This window comes from Mustela nivalis, assembly GCF_964662115.1.
Source record: "Mustela nivalis genome assembly, chromosome: 11".
In the NCBI taxonomy this organism is placed as follows: domain Eukaryota; kingdom Metazoa; phylum Chordata; class Mammalia; order Carnivora; family Mustelidae; genus Mustela; species Mustela nivalis.
The window spans coordinates 4,844,677-4,861,903 of NC_139030.1; the positions used below are offsets into that span (position 1 = coordinate 4,844,677).

Sequence of the window (17,227 nt, forward strand, 5' to 3'; positions counted from 1 at the left end):
ATTGATAGTGGCCCCCTCCATGGCATCCCTATAGATTCATTGTATTTGTGATGTTGATAAGTACTGTAATTGAGAATGCAAATTCATAGTTGCTATAGGGAGAAATGTGAGTTTAATCAGTGCAGATGAAAGATAGTTCTTTTATTTTATATAGTTTTTCCTGCGTGTTCTTTAATGCTGTTTTGGAATGCAGCCTTATGGGAATATCATTAAAAATTAATCTTTAAATGTGTTTTCTAGAATTTAATTAATAAAGCAAAAAAAGTTTTTTTTGTCCTTATTCGGTCTATGATTTTAGTGGGATTTAGGATGGGAAGAGTGAAATAATCTAAATACCTTTATTCATTCAGAATTTCATTACACTGACAATTCACAGAGCCAGGGTATTTTGAAATTTGTAATTCCATGGTAACAGAGATGCTCCTGAAAGGACTTGACCTGGTGGGGTGGTTGTATGATAAATTATGTTCCTTTTGTTTAGTTGGTAATTCCATTAACTACCCAAGATGACTTGGACAAAGCTGTGGAACTGCTGGATCGTAGTATTCATATGAAGAGCCTCAAGATATTACTTGTAATAAACGGAAGTGCACAGGTATGAATTGATATTTCTTTCAGTAAGGATTATAGCATTAATGCCTGTGAAAGTCAGTTTATGAAACATAGTTACATTCTATAATCATTGATTCTTTTTAAGTATAATGAAATACTAAATTGCTATAGCCTATCCTTGCTCCTCAAAACCAAGTAGGCAGAATTATAAATACGTATAATATACGTCACATCTGGAACTAATGGAAATACTAAAAATTTAGGAAGGATTATGCTGGAATTAAAATTTCAGAGAATAGATTTGGTAAGACCTATAAATAATACAGAATATCTGGGTTGTATTTGGTAGGGGAAAGGATTCTGTTTGAAGCCCCAAAGGGGAAGAATAGCATTAATCATCCTTTTTCCTTTGTAGGCTACTAATTTAGAACCATTGCCATCACTAGAAGATTTAGATAACACAGTATTTGGAGCAGAGAGGAAAAAGCGACTTTCTATAATAGGTAAGAATACTACTGTCTGAACCATAAAATGGGCAGTTTCTCAATTTCTTCTCCATCCTTTAATGTACGTAACACCTAAACATAACCATGATAAATAGCAGCTTACCTCTGTATTCTAATTTTTCTCAACCGTGTTCTAGTTTCTGATGTTCCTTGAAAAGTTATATCAAGTGTTACAAGATTAGCAGTCTCCAACTTAAATATTTGTTTTCTTTATGTACTTAGGGTATTTTAATATTTAAAAATCCAAGTAAAACCTCAAAGAGGTTTTATTTTTTTATTATTATTTTTTAAAGATTTTATCCATTCATTTGATAGAGAGAGATCACAAGTAGACGGAGAGGCAGGCAGAGAGAGAGAGGGAAACAGGCTCCCTGCCGAGCAGAGAGCCCGATGTGGGACTCGATCCCAGGACCCTGAGATCATGACCTGAGCCGAAGGCAGTGGTCTAACTCACTGAGCCACCCAGGCACCCCTCAAAGAAGTTTTAATTACACAAATAAACTGGAGGGAAGAAATTAAAAGAAGTAATTCTAATATACTGAAATTAATGGATGGACCAAGTTCATAAGTCTTTCTCTAAGTTTTAGTCATTGCAGTCCTATCAGAATGAATTGCTGAGATTTTCCAGATTATTGCTTTATTAGTATTCAGTATTCATCATTAATAATAGATCATTAAGATTAAGCATGTAGTATATACAAAGAAACAATGGATTTTCTGTATTGTCAGTTTTGAAGGAGGTCTAGTAGAGAGGTGTGGTCAAGGCAGAGGAGCTCTAAACTCCCTAGTTCTGTGGATCTTCTTCAGTTAGTATAAAACCTTAATTATCTGCATTTTTTATGTTAAAAGTATTACATTGCTCAAAAACCACTGGTGTAAATGTTTTTTTAACAGATAGGGCAGTGAGTGTGATCATTTAAGACAGCATGAAAACAAATGTGTGGGATGGATTTGAAAGGGAAAAGTAGAAGAGGAGGTGAAACAGGTAAGAGGGAGAAAGCAGAAGAGGGGGCAGAATAAGAGATGTGGTTGGGAATCTAAGACTAGTAACAGAAGAGGATTGTTAATAACAAAAGAAAAGATTAAATTGGTGTGTGGGACCCTCCAAAATCCGTTATTCATCTTCTGTTCCTTTCTAATAGGTGTGAGGTGATATCTCATTGTGGCTTGATTTGCATTTCCCTGATGATGAGTGATGTTGAGCATCTTTTCTTGTGTCTTTTGGTAAAGAAAATGAAATGCGATGAAATTGGAAGAAAAGCTAATTTGAAAAGATATATGCATCCCTGTATTTATTTTAGCATTATATATAAGCCAAGATATGGATACAACCTAAGTGTCCATTGATAAATGAATAAAAATGTGGTGTGGGTGTGTGTATGTGTGTGTGTGTGTGTATATATATATATATATATATGCATGCATGCATGCATGCATGCATGCATATACATGCTATATTACTGGGTCATAAATAAATGAGACCATCCCATTTGTGGCAACACAGATGGACCTAGCGAGTATTATGCCAAGTGAAATAAGTCAGAGAAACACATATACCATTTGATTTCACTTACATGTTGAATCTAAAAAACAAAACAAATGAATTAACAAGCGAAAAACCAGACTATTAGACAGAGAGAACAAATGAGCATTTATCAGGGGAATGGGGAGTTGGGCAAAATAGGTGAAGGGGATTAAGAGGTACAAACTTCCAGTTATAAAATGAGTCACGGAGGTGAAAAGCACAATGTAGGAAATATAGTCAATACTATTGTAATAACATATGGTGATAGATGCCAACTACACTTAACCAGTGGCGAGCATTAAAATTGTCAGATCACTATGTTGTATACCTTAAAGCTGTTTTAACATTGTATATCAATTAGACTTGGGTAAAAATAAAATAAATAAATGAAAAGAAAGATGGGTTATCAAGTAAGGCGATGAAGAAACTTTCTTCACAGTTTTTCTTCCCTATCTCCTTTTAGGAATGAGTATATTGATCTTCTTTTATAACCAAGGGTATATGGAAGGAATAAAAATACTAGGGACAGTGTGATCATAGATTTTCTCATTTTCAGAACTGTGAAGAAATTTAAATGCCAGGAATATGGCTTATCATAAAACTCAATTTTAAAGTATCCCAGAATAAAAGCCAGAATTCCAATTTGAAAATACTCTAACAGGGCCTAAGGAATTTAAGAGTAATCTCACTTTAGGTTTCTGTGGGTTTAAAAAAAAAATTTTTTTTTTATTCTGTTCAGCTAACCAACATACAATACATCTTTAGTTTTTGATGTAGTGTTTAGTGATTCGTTAGTTGTTTATACACTTTAGGTTTCTAAAGATTAAGGAAAGGGAACAGGAAGATCATCATGGGCCAAATATGCAGAGCATATGTTCAGTATGAGTGATTTTACCACCATAATACCCTTGCAAAGGAGGATTTAGTCTTTTTTGTTTGTTTAACCGAAGTGCTGGCTTTATGTATTTTTTAATCTATTTTTTAAATTAAAGTATGATTAACATACAGTGTTATGTTAGTTTCAGGTGTACAATTTAGTGATTCAACAGTTCTGTACATTTCTCAGTGCTCATCAAGATGAGCGTACTCTTAATTCCCCTCACCTGTTTGGCAACCACCAGTTTGTTCTGTAAGAGAACTTGTGTCTTTAGTCTTGTGTTGACAGCTGAGGAAATGGGTTGGTGGGGATTGGGCAACTTTACCAAAGACATACAGTTGGTGAATAACTAGAACTGAGATTTAAACAGGTCTAAAGCCCACATTTTTTCTACTACATTATGATGCTTTCCATAAATCCCGTTAAAGGGTAACATATATCTAGGTACAAATGACCCTTGGAAGTTCAGAAGCAGTGGCATCTTTAAAATCTTTATTATAATATCAGCCCCGTTAGAGGAATATACCATCTAATAAGTACAAATAAATATTACAGTGAGGTTAATTATTATAGTAGGGTGGAAATTTTAAAAGGTATAAATACATTTGCAGATTTATAGAAATGTTTGGATAAGTTTTAATAAAAACTGAATTTTAGTGGCTAAAATTATTGGTACTGCAGTCCAGAAATCTTGTGTGCATATTTAATTGAAACAAAAATTAGTTCCCAGTTGATATTTATAAAACTGTATAATTTTTTTCCTTTGAGGTCCCACTAGTAGAGATAGAAGCTCCCCACCCCCAGGATACATTCCAGATGAATTACACCAGGTTGCCCGGAATGGGTCATTCACCAGTATCAACAGTGAAGGAGAGTTCATTCCAGAGAGTATGGACCAAGTAAGCAAAAGTTGGATGACATTTTTCATTTCACTTAAAGGGATGTTGTCAGGATTTGTGTGATTTGGTTGGTATTTTGTATGTGTGTGAGTGTGTGATCTTTTCTCCCATCCCATATCTTCCCTCTTAAGTGAACAAAATAGTAAAACACATAGGAAAATACCAACTAAGTTACATGAGCCTGTGAGCATTCATGTATAAAAAAAGCTAGAATAAGGCTGGTTTTCTTACTCTACTCATCTATAAATAAATGAAAGCATTTGTTTGTAATTGTGGGGTTAACATTCAGATTTTTGACATTTGAAAGATACAGTAAACTGCAGATATTTAATTTTGTGAAGCTTAGGTTTGTCAACTTTGTAAAACATTTTTAAGTATTATGTAGTAGTCATGGTGTCATTATTCTCAGTTTGAGTGGGGCTGTTCAGTGTTCAGTGAGCAAAGTTATGTGAAATCTTTTAGCTTTTAATTATTTAGCTAATAGTCTATAGAAAAAATATTTTTCTCTTAAGAAATTTTGCAGTTACCTACCTATAAGGGATCACTTTTTAAAACATTAAAAATTAGTAACTCGGGGGGAGGTGACTGCTATTGGATAGGGGGTCTTTTGGGTACTGAAAGTGTTTTTCAGATACTGGTGAGAGTTGCACAGCTCGCAGTATACTAAAAACCACTAAATTGTGCACTTTAAATGGGTGAATTTTATGTTATATGAATTACATCACAATAAAGCTGTTTAAAAGAAACTGGTAACTTCTGGTTATATCACATTGAATCATGGAGGAACTCTTTATTTTTTTAGATGCTGGACCCATTGTCTTTAAGCAGTCCTGAAAATTCTGGCTCAGGAAGTTGTCCATCACTTGATAGTCCTTTGGATGGGTAATATTGATTGTAGTTTTTATTTTTTACTGTATACGGGTAAACGTGTATATATAATATGTGAGGAATGTAATTGATACTTGTTCTATACTTAGGACAAATGAATTTTTTCACAGTTTGGACAAATCCCTTAACCTTCTGGGACTCAGTATCTTTATTAGGTAAAATGAAAACTTGATTATAATGAGTATTTCTGCTTACCATAATTCTATGTTTGAAGCTAAATGCAAACTTAGAATTTATGGAGTTTACTTTTAAAAATCCGTTGGTGGGATGCCTGGGTGGTGCAGTTGGTTGAGCTTCCAATTCTTGATTTGGCTCAGGTTATCTGTTACCCACCCCCACCTTTTCCATGTGTGCATGTGCACATGTGCATACTCTCTCTCAAATAAATTTAAAAAAAAAATACTTTGAGTTTTGGAGGTTTCTTGAGTTGTTTCACCTGTTCATAATTTCGTTCATTCTGGGACCAAATTAGTAGCTTACTTTCTTGGTAGTTGTGGCCCAGTATGTTGCCTGTCATTTAAAACTTAAGTACTTTGTGAAATAGCTGTTCAGAATTATAACCTGGGTGAAGTTACAACTATGAATTTTTTGTTACAGGTGTTCCTCCTCTCCTGGTATCAATAAACAGTGTTTACATGCAGCACACAGAGTCCATAAAAATCTTTACTTATTTGCTCTCCTCTGGAATTTCTTTTTGGAGCAAATTCTGAAAATATAACTAATATTTTATGGGAATACACATTTAATTTTCTTTCACCTGTGCATGTGAAACCTTTGTCTGTACCCCTGTCTACTTCAAGATAGATACTGAAACATTTAAGAAATTCAGGAAAATAATGTAAAGCTGTATATTGAGCACTTAATATTTTAAAGACACTGTCCTTAGCACCATGTATCATACATACCCACTTGATGAGTTGGAAATTATTATCTTGTTTTTATAGATATGGTAAGTCTTAGTAAGTTGATAGGTATTCCAAGGCTGCAACTGCTAGTTAAGTGGTAGAACTAGTTTTGAAACACAGGTGTTTGCCAGCAACCATAATTCCAAAACTTATATTTTTACTGCTATACCCTATGGGTTAATTTTAAAAGCCAGGCTTTTGCCTCCATGCACCAAATAAGTGTTAAAAAAGAAGTCTCTTGGGACGCCTGGGTGGCTCAGTTGGTTAAGCAGCTGCCTTCGGCTCAGGTCATGATCCCAGCAGGGAGCCTGCTTCTCCCTCTGCCGCTGTCTGCCATTCTGTCTGCCTGTGCTCGCTCTCTCCCCCTCTCTCCCTCTGATAAATAAATAAAAAATCTTTAAAAAAAAAAGTCTCTTTTTCTCAGTTAACATTTCAAACTGAGCTCCTTTATTCTTATGTGTATGTTTATAGGTATAATTTCCACACATACATACAAATACTGATATTTTAAATGTCTTATTTACATACTTTCTGTTTATTTAATGTGACATTTTTTATTTTTAGAGAGAGCTATCCAAAATCACGAATGCCTAGGGCACAGAGCTACCCAGATAATCATCAGGAATTTTCAGGTTAGACTATCCATATTCTGTGTGTTTAAATATTTATGTCATTAGGGGCGCCTGGATGGCTCAGTGGGTTGGGCCTCTGCCTTGGGCTCAGGTCATGATCAAAGGTGCTGGGATCGAGCCCCGTGTCGGGCTCTCTGCTCAGTGGGGAGCCTGCTTCCTCCTCTCTCTCTGCCTGCCTCTCTGCCTCCTTGTGATCTCTCTCTGTCCAATAACAAATAAAATCTTTAAAAAATATATATATTTATGTCATTAATGCTTTGGCTGGGAGGAAGAGGGGAATTTAAAAAAAAAATTAAAAATGTGTAAATGTGTTTTTTATTTAAAACTAGAGATACTGGGGGCACCTGGGTGGCTAAGTGGTGAAGCCTCTGCCTTTGGCTTGGGTCATGATCCCAGGGTCCTGGGATTGAGTCCCGAATTGGGCTCTCTCTCTGCTTGGGGGGGAGCCTGCTTCCCTTCCTCTCTCTCTGCCTTCCTCTCTGCCTACTTGTGATCTCTGTCTGTCAAATAAATAAATAAAATCTTTTAAAAAAATTAGAGATATTGGACTTTTTAAATTAACATATAACTTTCTTATGTTTCAATAGACTATGATAACCCTATCTTTGAGAAATTTGGAAAAGGAGGAACATACCCAAGAAGGTATCATGTTTCATATCACCATCAAGATTATAATGATGGTAAGTTTCTGGCAATTAGACCACAAGAACAGGATCTTAAAGACTCAAAAATAAAATTGAAATTTTAAAATACCATAAACCATTAGAAATAAATTTGTTCCTAAATCATTTAGTTTTCTGTTGAAAACAGTTTTTTAAAGGAATTAGGTAACTAAAACTATAATAACGTCTTAGGTTTAGGCCACCTTATCTCATAATACTTACCTTTCCCTTAAAAGAAAAGGTATAATTTAAAATGATATTAACTAGAAAATTACTCCTTGATGATGAAATTCATACTTGCTTTGTACTTTCAAGGAAAAAAAATGCTACCTATAAATTTTCTCATTTTCTTACAATTGGAAATAAGAATAAAGTCGATTTTTTTCTTCTTTTTGTACAGAAGCAAGGGAGCGCAATGATTTTATGAATGCATGTGTATGTTTTAACAAAAGAGATTGTTTGAATTTATATTCAGATCCTGTTTTTCCCCACTTTTCATTTCTGCTTTTTTTTGTTGTTGTTCCTTACCTTTTCTCTTCCTTATACCTTGTATTTTCATTTTTGACTTCATGATTCAGTATTAAGGATATTTTCCTTGACCTTTAAAAGAAAAATACTACTCTTTCTCTTTTTTTTTAATACTGTTCTTAAGTTTAAAACATGTAATCAAATAAGCATTGCTAGTTCTATTTCTTAGCCTTGTCAAGTCTAGTCACAAGACAGACATTTGTACCTTATTGTACAAATTTTAAATACATTCAGTTAGAACATGAGTAAAATTGTAAGATAATTATATTTTGATTTTGTAGGTCGTAAAACTTTTCCAAGAGCTAGAAGGACCCAGGGGACCAGCTTCCGGTCTCCTGTGAGTTTCAGTCCTACTGATCACTCTTTAAGTACTAGCAGTGGAAGCAGTATCTTTACCCCAGAGTATGATGATAGTCGAATAAGAAGAAGGGGAAGTGACATAGACAATCCTACTTTGACTGTAATGGACATCAGCCCACCCAGCCGCTGTAAGTAATAGAAATTGGCACAGTGAATGTTTAGTAGAACCTCCGCAGAATTTTATAGTATTAAAAAGAATAAATACCAAATCAGTGTCAGGGTGAGGCACACTTCTCAAAAAAGATAAAAAGCATGTTTCTAAAGTTGGTTGGAATATCAGGTATAAAAGCACAGTATTACTGCTAATTACTTTAGCTGATTCTTTTCTCTTTTGTTAGTAAAATTGTTACCAACTTGTCATTTATTTAAATATGACCATTAAGATGTAATCTACTGGGGAGAATGGTGTGTAGAGAAATGATTATAGTACAGTATTTAATCTAGATCTTAAATGTGAGTAGGATTCACCAGTTCAGGAGGTAATATCTGCAGGAAGACATGCCATGTTCTGAGAATGGGGAATAGTTCATTTTTGGCTAAAGTGGAGAATATTTTACTTGAAACAATAGGAAAAGGACTACGATGGTAATTAAGGCCCGATTATGGAGTATTTGGACTTTATCATGTAAGTAGTGCATACCAAGATTTGTGCTCAAAGGTATTTATTGCAGCAATATTTGCATACTTCACATTCATCCCTTTTGTGCTAGTCTTGTCATATTTGACTTTTACATTTGTGACCTTGCTTTAGACAGCTATTTTTTGAAGTAATTAAAAATAAGAGGGGGCGCCTGGGTGGCTCAGTAGGTTAAAGCCTCTGCCTTCAGCTCAGGTCATGATCTCAGGTTCCTGGAATCGAGCCCCTCATTGGGCTCTCTGCTCAGCAGGAAGCCTGCATTCTCCTCTCTCTCTGTCTGCCTCTCTGTCTACTTGTGATTTCTGTCTGTCAAATATATAAATAAAATCTTTTAAATTAAAAAAAAATTAAGAGAAGAACATTATTTTTGTAAAGATGTGATGTAAAGATGTGATGTAAAGAACATCATTTCTGTAGACCCAGGAGTTTATAGATAATAAATTATGTAGATCCGGGATTTTACCAGGTATCAAATTCTTAAAAGAATTGCCTTTAACCTTTCTTGTGATTTGTGAATTGCCTTTAACCTTTCTCTGCTGGTAATGAATTCTTTCAGCTTTCATTTGTTTGAAAAAGGTCTTTTTCTCCTTTATTCCTGAAAGATTTTTTTTTTTTTCTGGGTATAGAATGCTGGGCAGGTTTTTTTTTTTTTCCTGTTAGCACTTTAAAGCTATTTCTCCATTTTCTTCTGGCTTGTATGCTTTTTGAGGAAAGTTCTGCTGTAATTCTTATCTTTACTCTTCTGTATTTATTTATAATTTATGTATGTATATTTATGTGTGTATGTATTTTTCTTTATTCTCCCCTCTGGCTGCTTTCAAGATTTTCTCTTGTTAGAATGAGAATGATACTCTTTCCAGTTTTCTGCATTGTAAGCAGATGGAAAAATAACTACAAACATTGCTGCAGTAAAGATTAGAAATAGTGCATCTGACAATCAGTGGTATTCTGGATTGAGTGAAAGATGCTATTACATTTTTTTTTTTAAGATTTTATTTATTTATTTGACAGAGATCACAAGTAGGCAGAGAGGCAGCCAGAGAAAGAGAGGAGGAAGCAGGCTCCCCGCGGAGCAGAGAGCCCAATGTGGGGCTGGATCCCAGGACCCTGGGATCCTGACCTGAGCCGAAGACAGAGGCTTCAACCCACTGAGCCACCCAGGCACCCCTGCTATTACTTTTTTAATTGTGGGAGGAATATAATCTCATTGGAAAAAATAAGACATGGGGATATATGAACTTGTTGGTGCTTCAAACTCTCAGAAAATTGACTAAGGCAAAAAATTTTCAAAGTGATGATCATTGTGAATTAGAATGATCATGATTTTCCCTTATTATGTCTAAGCTTATTCAGTTAAGGATATTAGTTATGCAGTTATTCATTTAGTCCTTAACCATTTGTGTGTCGTCTGGCTGTTTCATTTTAAGATGATGTTTTTTTTTAGCGCCTCGTGCTCCAACCAACTGGAGATTGGGCAAACTGCTTGGCCAGGGGGCCTTTGGCAGGGTCTACCTCTGTTATGATGTTGATACAGGGAGAGAATTGGCAGTTAAACAAGTTCAGTTTGACCCTGATAGCCCTGAGACCAGCAAGGTAAGAATCACTGCACAAGCTGCTTTGTCACATTTACAAGAAGCATTTTTACTAAATAAATATAACACAGTAGAATTTTTTATTTTTCTTCATACAGATTATTTGCAAAATAAATCAGTCTGTAATTAGATATATTTATCTACTTTGTACTGTGAATTGTTTTTCTCATTAAGTGCTCATATTCCTAATCTGATTTATTTTTGCTTTAATATACCATCAAGGACTGTTAAAAAAGTTACTGTTTAGAGACTTTAAAATGTTTATTCCTTGGGAAGTAAAAATTTCAGAATGAGATCACCTTGATGGTCCATGAAGTTCAAATGTTTTGCTTTTACTAGCAGTGCTTTAAAGACTTAACAGTGAGTTCTGTCTTTCAGGAAGTAAATGCACTTGAGTGTGAAATTCAGTTGTTGAAAAATTTGCTGCATGAGCGAATTGTTCAGTATTATGGCTGTTTGAGGGATCCCCAGGAAAAAACACTTTCCATATTTATGGAATATATGCCAGGGGTAAGTTAGTACATCATTTGAAAATAGACATCTTCTCTTTAAAGTCTTAGATGAGGAAAGAAAAACAAGAACTTTGATTATAAAATGTAAAACTGTAAGGACATTTTGGAAGTTTTGAATTACAGCTGGGTAATATAATTTTGTTCAGTATCTTCATTTATCTTTGTATTTTTAAACTCATTTTTATTTTTATGTATTTTTTTAATTCATTTAAAAAAATGCTGAGGTGTACTAAAATAGGTTACATCCTTATATTTCTCTAAATGCTCTTAAAATAACCATAGTAGCTGTTTTAATGAAACCAGGATCCAGTCCAGGATCACATATTACCTTTAACTGTTATGTCCCTTACTTCTTTTTTAATCTAGAACATTTTTACATGACATATATTTGACAGAGACTAGGCTAGTTCTATTGAAAATCTCATCTCATAGATTTCTCTGATTGCATCCTCATGGTGGTGTTTAATTTGTTCCTTTATCCTCTTATTTCCTATTAACTCCAAGTTAGATCTAATATCTAAATTAGATTAGGAGACATACAATTTCTGGTGGTTCACTATTAGTGATGCGAAGAATGAATGTTGTATTAGGATGATTGACATCTGGATTTCTCCAGTGTAAAGTTTTGTATTTTTCTGAAGACCAGAAAGTAATCTGAGCTATTAGTAATGGCATATAAGAATATCTAGTACCTGGGGTTCCTTGGTGGCTCAGTTAAGTGTCCAACTCATGGTTTCAGCTCAGGTCATGATCTCATGGGGTTGAGATTGAGCCTTGTGCCCCACATCCAGCTCCACTCTCAGTGGGCAGTGAGTCTGCTTGAAGATTCTCTCCCTCTCCCCCCCCCCCCACTTGTGTGCTCATGTTTTCTCTCTCACCCCCATCTGTCTCCCTCTGTCGCTCAAATAAATAAATCTTTTAAAAAAAGAGTATCCAGTTCCATTTCAACCATTTATCTAAGGTTTTTTAATACAGATTGGTAATCATTGCCCGAGTCAGTAGTTTCAGTAGGAGTTGCAAAATGTGACTTGTCAACTGTCATTCCTTCTATATTATTTTTAGTATTTGTAGGGTACATTTTAATAGTTGATTTTCAAGATGGTGTTATACTTACCCCTTTAAAAATACATGTATTCATATAATTTAACAGGTTATATATATTAGGAAAAGATTTGATTTATGGGTGTTTAAGTGGATTGTTTATTAGAATTATATGTTTCGGGGCACCTGGATGGCTCAGTGGGTTAAGCCTCTGCTTTTGGCTCAGGTCATGATCTCAGGGTCCTGGGATGGAGCCCCCACCTCAGGTTCTGTGCTCAGCTGGGAGCCTGCCTCTTCCCTCTCTGCCTGCCTCTCTGCCTACTTGTGACCTCTCTCTCTGTGTCAAATAAATAAATAAAGTCTTAAAAAAAAAAAGAATTATATGTTTCCTGTATCAGGTTGCAGTTTAAGCTTATGGGTCAGTAAAAACTATGGATCAGTATCTGGTAGTGGTGGTCATAATCATCCTGTTTCACAAGATCAGCAGTTAATTTTCTTTCTTTTTTTTTTTTTTTTTTAAAGATTTTATTTATTTATTTGACAGAGAGAAATTACAAGTACACTGAGAGGCAGGCAGAGAGAGAGAGAGAGAAGGAAGCAGGCTCCCTGCCGAGCAGAGAGCCCGATGCGGGACTCGATCCCAGGACCCTGAGATCATGACCTGAGCCAAAGGCAGCGGCTTAACCCACTGAGCCACCCAGGCGCCCCAATTTTCTTTCTTATCATCATGAATAATTAATTGTTTATTTCAAAGATCCTCTTGACAAAGTAAATTTGTTTTTTTAAATTCCTTTGGAAAACTGATGGGTGGGATGTATTAAATGCCATAGAAATTTTGAAGATTTTTGACCAATATATATTTAAATTAGAAACAAAAGGATAATTCTGAATAGGTGTGAATAGGGATCCAGATTGTTGAAGATAAGATTAAATGGTTAATTGGCTAGAACTGATTTACATCACAAATGGAGATGAGTAATCTTATAGATTTAACAATCTTAAAACTAAGCTAGGACTATTCAGGAAGAGTTATTAGATCATGTTTCTCATTAGCTCTGCTTGGTTTTATAAGAGCAACTATCTCTTCAAAGTATAGGCTGTCACTGAAATAATTTTACTGAAATAATAGTTTATCAACAATCTTAAAATGAATTATACATATGCCAAGTTTCATATATCGGCCAGACCTACATGATCTTAGCCTTACTGAATTTCCAAGTTTGTGAATGATGCTACATATTTTCTCTCATTAAATTTAGTATGATGGATCTCTTTGTGCCCTAGATTTCATGCTTTGCTCAGATTGTTGTTCTGTTTTTCAGTTTTCCCAAATGTAGCATTCTCTTCCTTAGTTTATCTATAACTACTTTCAGAACAGAACCATAACTTTATTTTCTGTCCCTGGACTATCAGTTGATTTCTCGGACACAAGAGTTTTTTGCTGGCACAGTACTTGCAACACATTCTGCTTGTCACACTGAAGAAGAGAACTCTTTTTTTGGTACATGGGAGTAAATAGCACCAGTGGAGCTGTTAGCAGCCAGAAGCCACTGGCCCAACTGCCCAAGGCCCAGAAGAGCCTTAAGTCTGTCACTCATTTTGCAGCCTACAAGTATTTAGTGGCTTATTATTTGGACAACTCAGTTCTAGGCGTGTTATTTTGTGTATAACTACAAGTAGAGACACAGTAAATAGACTGAACAAACAAGCCACATTGACTTACAGGTGCTTGGCTGCCTAAGGCTTTCCACACATGTGTTTGCAGGTGTGAGTCAGCAGAATTGCATCTTGCTGTCCCGTCCCTTCAGGGATTGCTCATGAATATTGGAAACAGCAAATGGTTAAACCTATAAAGTCTAGGGATCTACTTTCATATAATATAGTACACCGCAGTCTAGAACTCAAGGAAAGGCAGAAACATTTGGATATATTCTCTGTTTAAAAGAAAAGATTCTGTCCTTCAGGAAGAATTTTATTCCCATCTTTTAAAATGGTGATTAGTCATCAGATTCTCACATTGGAATCTAGAGTAGGGAAGGTTTTTCAAAATTCAAGTGCCAGGGTCTCACCTCAGAGTGATTCAGCATTCTCAGAGATGGTACCTCATCCTGCCTTAAAAAACATGTAAGAAAATTTGAAATTCTTCTTTAATACATTTTCACATGTTTTAAACTAGAATGTTGAGTATAAAAGAAAAACTTTAAAAATCTCATATGTGTTTTGACTTTTTAATCATATGCATTCTTTCTCTTAAGAAGTAAAGTAGCAGATAGCAAACAAAATAAGATTCAAGTAGGGAATATGGAAAAGAGCAAGCAGGAAAAACAAAAATACATTTGGGGCAAAAAAAGCAAGATTTTAAAAAACATGATTTCAAGGAACAAGAGATAGAACCAACATAATCATGGAAACAAGGTCATCAATCAAAAAAATAGTTTAAAAGGCTTCTTTCAACTATGACCATATTCTTCCACAGTTCTAGTCAGGGAATATAGTAGAGTTTTTATGTTGCATTAGGTGGCATATAATGTCCTTACTGAGAATTCCTGTACTCTTCAGCTAAAGCCTCCCACTCACAAACTGCGGATCCTTTAAAAAATAAAGATTTAATAGTAGTTTTTATTTCAAACCATACTACAGTTTTCTTTTGTTTTCTTTTATCTTAGGGTTCAATTAAGGACCAATTAAAAGCATATGGAGCTCTTACTGAGAATGTGACTAGGAAATATACCCGTCAGATTCTGGAGGGCGTACATTATTTGCACAGTAATATGATTGTTCATAGAGATATCAAAGGTAAGTAATGAGGTATTTTTTTATTTTACTTACACAGTTTTTTTGGTGACTCTGAATGAAACAAGTGATATGAGTGAGAAATTTAGCATTTAGATTACTACGTCTGCCTTTAAAACATCTTAGGAAGCAATTCTGCTTTCTCACTGACACAGTCAGTGTTCCTACTTGTCCTGATGTTCACATCTCCACAAGTGGGTAGATCATCTCTGGGGGGTCCACAACATCAGTAAAGTTCAGATGATCATGAAAATGAGAATATGTTTTCATACATAGGACATAGCATTAGAATATAGTGGTTAAGAGTAGGGCCTCTGACATCAGCTGGCCTGATGCAGATTTGGACTTGATCCATCATTGTATAACCTTGGACAAGACACATAATCTCTCTATGCCTCACTTCCTCATTTTTAAGGAAGATAATAATAGTGTCTAACTTCGGGTTTTGTATGAATTAAATGATTTAATGTATATAATATGCTTAAAACATTGTATTTAGAAAACACTCAAAAGTTAGCTATGCTGATGACATACTTTATGTTGAGATCATATTTTTAAAGCCATGGGAATGGACATCATTACCTAGGGAGAGAATAAGAAGAGGGAAGGAGAGAGGCCAAGACTTGAGCTTTGATGAACTCAAGCTCAGTTAAACTCACTTTTTAAGACTCTAAAAACTCAACAGTTTTCAGGGAGCAGGTATGTAAGGAAGTGCATGATGTGAGAAAAAAGCAATTGGCGGAGGTGTTTCAAATTTGAGAGTGCTTAAAACTTTGTACCGCAGAGCATACCCAGAGGTCTGATTCTGTAAATATTGGGTTGTGACTCACATTTAAAGATCACTTTATGGGGCACCTGGGTGGCTCAGTGGGTTAAAGCCTCTGCCTTCGGCTCAAGTCATGATCCAGGGTCCTGGGGATCAAGCCCCAGATTGGGCTCTGCTCAGCAGGGAGCCTGCTTCCTCCTCTCTCTCTCTGCCTGCTTCTCTGCCTACTTGTGATCTCTGTCTGTCAAATAAATAAATAAAATCTTAAAAAAAATAAAGATCACTTTATTTAATCAGTCAGTAAGAATAAATACGCACACACATGCAGCTGACCCTTGAACAACACAGGTTTGAACTATGTGGGTCCTCCTGTTTGTGGATTTTTTTTTCATATAAACTGTAGTACCATAAACGTATTACTTCTTTATGACTTTAACATTTTCTTCTCTCTAACTTACTTTACTATAAGAATATAGTAGATAATACATACAATATACAAAATACATGTTAAATGTATGTTATCAGTAAGGTTTCCAGTCAGCATTAGGCTGTTAGTAGTGTCACATCATAAATATGGTCATATTCAGGCCAAAGAGACATTTCTACCCAGTTTCTGGTGACAAAGTAAAATCTGCTGCAGAATGCCTGAGCCAAATTGCTTGTATGGGATGGAGCTTGCTAGTGAGTCTGAGAGAACAAGGACATGGCTCATGTTCTAAAAGAAATAGGAACCTTTCACCTCAAGTTCTGCCCAGCATAGACCTTACGAGTCAAGTGATAGTTTAAAGAACCACAAAGGGAAATTGTTTGAGTGAATTATTCTATTAGGAATAGGCTCTATTCAAGCCAGTTTCTCTTGCTTTCATAATGAGAAAAGGTACAGGAACTGAGGACAGCAACCCCTCAGGGGATCCTCATCTAACCTTGCCAGAAAGAGTGATAAACTATTCTGGTTAAATGAGGCTGGAAGCAAGCAGATTTATAAGAGAAAAACTAGATATAAAATTGGATACGCAATATGATCTCAAGCTTGCAAAATTAAAGTATGACCTAGGAAAAGAATTTCCATATAATTAAGTGATTATTTCGAAATAGCAGGATGAGTGATGATTGTTTTCATTTGTGTGCTTTTTACTTTTTCTGTATTTCCCAAATTTTTATAATGTGCAACTTTTTTTTAGTAATTTAAAAAAAAATTTATTTGACAGACAGATCACAAGTAGGCAGAGAGGCAGGCAGAGAGAGGAGGAAGCAGGCTCCCTGCTGAGCAGAGAACCTGATGTGATGTGGGGCTCGAAGTGATGCAGGGCTCAATCCCAGAACCTGGGGTCATTACCTGAGCTGAAGGCAGAGGCTTTAACCCACTGAGCCACCCAGGTGCCCCATAATGTGCAATTTCTATTTATTTTTAGTTTTGATTTTTTTTTCTCATTGCACAATTTTTTTTTTTTTTAGATTTTTTAAAAATAATTTATTTGACAGAAATCACAAGTAGGCACAGAGGCAGGCAGAGAGAGAGAAGGGGAAACAGGCTCTCTGCTGAGCAGTGATG

The 17,227-nt window shown here is 35.3% G+C and overlaps 1 protein-coding gene across 2 annotated transcripts in view; it reads left to right on the forward strand.

Moving 5' to 3' along the window:
• MAP3K2 (mitogen-activated protein kinase kinase kinase 2) overlaps window positions 1–17,227 on the forward strand; it is an 82,638-nt gene that overhangs the window by 51,846 nt on the left and 13,565 nt on the right. For both annotated transcript variants that reach the window (XM_082691083.1, XM_082691084.1), the window contains exons 6-15: window positions 482–595; window positions 968–1,055; window positions 4,229–4,359; window positions 5,162–5,241; window positions 6,717–6,784; window positions 7,372–7,464; window positions 8,256–8,462; window positions 10,416–10,564; window positions 10,942–11,073; window positions 14,783–14,912. In XM_082691083.1, the coding sequence (XP_082547209.1) occupies window positions 482–595; window positions 968–1,055; window positions 4,229–4,359; window positions 5,162–5,241; window positions 6,717–6,784; window positions 7,372–7,464; window positions 8,256–8,462; window positions 10,416–10,564; window positions 10,942–11,073; window positions 14,783–14,912 (1,192 nt within the window). The remainder of the gene's footprint in view (window positions 1–481; window positions 596–967; window positions 1,056–4,228; window positions 4,360–5,161; window positions 5,242–6,716; window positions 6,785–7,371; window positions 7,465–8,255; window positions 8,463–10,415; window positions 10,565–10,941; window positions 11,074–14,782; window positions 14,913–17,227) is intronic.